This window comes from Somniosus microcephalus, unplaced genomic scaffold (assembly GCF_052327205.1).
Source record: "Somniosus microcephalus isolate GS21.2 unplaced genomic scaffold, FLI_Smic_1.0 unresolved_chr8, whole genome shotgun sequence".
Lineage (NCBI taxonomy): Eukaryota > Metazoa > Chordata > Chondrichthyes > Squaliformes > Somniosidae > Somniosus > Somniosus microcephalus.
In genome coordinates, this window is record NW_028225186.1 from 34797797 (window position 1) to 34801557 (window position 3761).

Below are 3761 nucleotides of genomic sequence, written 5' to 3' on the forward strand. Positions count from 1 at the left end.
AAATTCACAACAGAGATTCATAAGATTTTTGGATCTTCAGGGATTCAAGGGATATGGGGTTAATGTGGGAAGGTGGAATTGAGTTGGAATTTCAGCTATGATCTTATTGATTGGTGGAGCAGGCTGGAAATTCCTAATGGCCTACTGTTGCTCTAATTTATTTTGTTCTTATGTTCTTAAATGAGACTCTTCATCCACTTCAACATCCGCACTGTTCACACAGATCAACACCAGGGTCACAGCAAAAGGATTTGCAATTTATCTTTGGATGACGTTTCAATGAAATCTAAAATTATTTTATTTTGCCTATCCTAAAATAAAAATATCTTATTAGACACAAATCCTTGGAGTAAAAGTGCTTCATTAAATCTGTTTGTTCGGTGGAATGTACCTAATGTCACTGATCACGCTCCCTAGATGACTTTCTCCGTGGAGGTTGCTTTATGGTATATCAAAGGGCTCCTCTGAATCAGCCTTTACGTTCACAAGTCAGAGCTCTGTACCTGATAGAACAGAGTTTGGTTCTTCACGCAAGAAATGGACGACCCAGTAATTTTCCAGATAGACCTCATTTACTACCCGGTTCTTGCAGCCCTTGGTGTTCCTGGTAAGACAGTAAAACGAGACGGTAAAAGCTTAATATTAATATGTGACTGTTCAGGGTATCGGTTCCCTGTTTGTTGTTACCAGTTAATTATTTGATTGTCCTGTTTTCTTAATGCGATGTCTTAATCGAAATGATAATATTTTTTTCAATTTTCTCCACAGACAATGTTGAAACAATGGTCCCCTTTACTGTTTTCAGCAGAAACTCTTCCCAAGAGTTGATACTGACATCCGATCAGACATGAATTATTAACTCGTTTAATATCCTGATGTAGTTAAATGTGTGTCACGTGTAACGTGGGGATTTTAAGAATGATTGCTTTATAACATTATTTCCTGTTTACAATGGGTTACACTGTAGAAGTCTCTCTTGTTCTCCTGGCCGTCAGTTCAGCTCCGACTGTGTTTGTGTCTGCTTTAAATGGAAGCAAGAATCCAGTGATTTCTGTTAGCAGCATGCGATCCACCCCACCAGATTTAATTTACCACCGAAATTTTTATTGTCAGCAAATTTGCATACATTAGACTCGGTCCCCCCATCAAAGTCATTGATATAGATTGTAAATAGCTGAGGCCCAAGCACTGATCCTTGTGCTACCGCTCTAGTTACAGCCTGCCATCCCGAATATAACACATTTATTCCTACTCTATGATTTCTGGCCCTTAACCAAGACTCAATCAATGTGACAATATTACCCCTAATCCCACAAACCCTAACTGTGTGCGGCACCTGATGGAATGTTTTTAAAAAAAATTCAAATATATTACATCTGGTGATTCCCCCTTACCTTCCCTGCAATTTACACCCTCAAAAAACCTAACAGATTTGTCAAACAAGACCTCCCTTTCAAAATTCCGCATTGACTCTGCCCAATCATATGATGATGTTCTAACTGCCCTGTTACTACCTGCTTAATAACAGATTCTGCCATTTTCCTGATTTGAAACTAACACTTTGAAGGAAAAGCACGATTTGATTGAACTAAATGGATAACTTATTGTTGTAAATCATCAGGTGTCATTGCAACTCATGGTCTTTTGCAGCTGTGCTGTTCATGGAACTTGAAATGTGACGGAGAGCTCACTGTACAGGCCATAACCCAACAATGGGAGAAAGCGCACGCTATGCTGTACAGAGAATAACCCACAATTGTGAGAGAGCGCACTCCATGCTGTACAGACAATAACCCATCATTGTGGGAGAGCGCACTCCATGCTGTACAGACCATTACCCTACATTGTGAGACACTGATCACCATGCTGACGCAGCATAATCCAACAGTGTGAGGGAGTGATCTCCATGCTGTACAGTCCATAACCCAACATTGTGGGAGAGCGATCTCCATGCTGTACAGACTATAACCCAACAAAGTGGGACAGTGATCTCCATGCTGTACAGACAATAACCCAACAGTGTGAGAGAGTGATCTCCATGCTGTACAAATCATAACCAAACAATGTGAGAGAGCGATCACTATTCTGTACAGACCGTAACCCAAAAGTGCAGATCTGATTCGCAGTTATATTAATTCGAAGGCAATGGTGCAAGTTAAATGGGCCCCTGTGTTGTTCGTCACCCACTTTCTCCAGAAATATCGCAGTAATATTTTGCCTCACCACCACTGTCGGTAGCTGAGTTCAACCACGTTTTCATTCCCCCCTTACCTTCAGTTGCAATATTTGCCACAGATTTTCCTGCCCGCCAATACACAGCTTTTTAAATTAACATTTATATTTAATTCGAAACTAGAAAACTGACATTTCAACAGTTTCATAATGGAGTTGAGATGGTTATTTTACAAAACAACATATTTGGCTAATTTAATGTTTGCTTTTTCTTACAGTGAACGTGGTTGCAATTGTGATCCTGTCCCGTGGAAAGTGCGGTCTCTCGAAGTGCATCACTCGCTATCTGTTGGCCATGGCAGCGGCGGATCTAATGGTGGTTATCATCGATGTGATATTACATCGGATTAATAGCATGTATTTGCCAATTAGTTTCCTCTCTCTGAATCCGGTCTGCACTTTGACGTTTGTCGCCTACATTGTCGCTGTAGACTGTTCTGTTTGGTTTACTGTCGCCTTCACATTTGATCGCTTTGTAGCAATTTGCTGTCAGAAATTGCAATCAAAATATTGCACCGAGAAAACAGCGACCGTGGTTATCGCCACCGTGTTTGTGGTGAGTTGTGTGAGGAGTGTTCCATTTTACTATTCAGACGAACCTCTCATAATCATTGACAACGTGCCGTGGTATTGTGTTCCGACAGCTGATTATTTGACTTCCCCCTTGTGGAAGGCATACGAGTTGATCGATAGCCTGATCACCCCTTTATTACCAATCCTTTTAATTATTTTGTTCAATGCTCTGACTGTCAGACATATTATAGCGGCAAATCGAGTCCGCAGAGTACTCCTGAGCAACAGCGACAATGTGAATGATGCTGAGATGAAGAATCGGAGAAAATCCATGATCTTGCTTTTATCTATTTCTGCCAATTTCATACTGTTGTGGATGACGTATGTTGTGCATTCGGTAAACTGGCCAGTGGTAAACTTTTATTACGATGACAAATATCTCAGTAATCCGATATATATCACTCAGCAAGTTGGGTTTATGCTGCAACTGCTCTGTTCCTGCACAAACACTTGTATCTATGGACTGACACAGAGGAAATTCAGAGAGGAGCTGAAGAAAGGGGCGAAATATTTGTTTACACTAAATGGGAATTTATAAGAAATAAATAACTTGCATTTCTATCACGCCTTTCACCAGCTCAGGACGTCCCAAACCGCTTTACAGCCAATGAAGAACTTTTTGAAATGTTGTCACTGCTGTAATGTAGGAAACACGGCAACCAACATGCGCACAGCAAGCTCCCACAAACAGCAATATGACAATGACCAGATAATCTTCTTTATAGTGATAAGGATTGAAGAACAAATATTGGCCAGGACAACGGAGTGGAGCCCCCTGCTCTTCTTCGGAATCGTGGCAGTGAAATCTTTGGCGACCAGCTGAGACCTGGCCTCGGTTTAATGTCTCATCCAAAAGACGGCACCTCCGACAGTGCAGCACCACGGACTATCCTAGAGTGTCAGCCTAGAATTTTGTGCTCAAGCCTCTTGGAATGGGATTGTGAACCCACAACCTT

General features: G+C 41.3%; 1 protein-coding gene across 1 annotated transcript; it reads left to right on the forward strand.

Annotated features, from left to right (window-relative positions):
• The first annotated feature begins 537 nt into the window (after positions 1 to 537).
• LOC147085873 (putative G protein-coupled receptor 139) lies at positions 538 to 3343 on the forward strand. Its single transcript, XM_085979161.1, has 2 exons — positions 538 to 607; positions 2451 to 3343. The coding sequence occupies exons 1-2, from the start codon at positions 538 to 540 to the stop codon at positions 3341 to 3343; spliced, it is 963 nt and encodes a 320-aa protein (XP_085835287.1).
• The last annotated feature ends 418 nt before the right edge of the window (positions 3344 to 3761 follow it).

Bases quoted from the DNA above. Each gene is read 5' to 3' on its own strand.
- LOC147085873 (XM_085979161.1), top strand. From the start codon at position 538: ATGGACGACCCAGTAATTTTCCAGATAGACCTCATTTACTACCCGGTT. The intron at 608-2,450 runs GTAAGACAGTAA...TTTTTCTTACAG, and splicing joins TGCAGCCCTTGGTGTTCCTG to TGAACGTGGTTGCAATTGTG.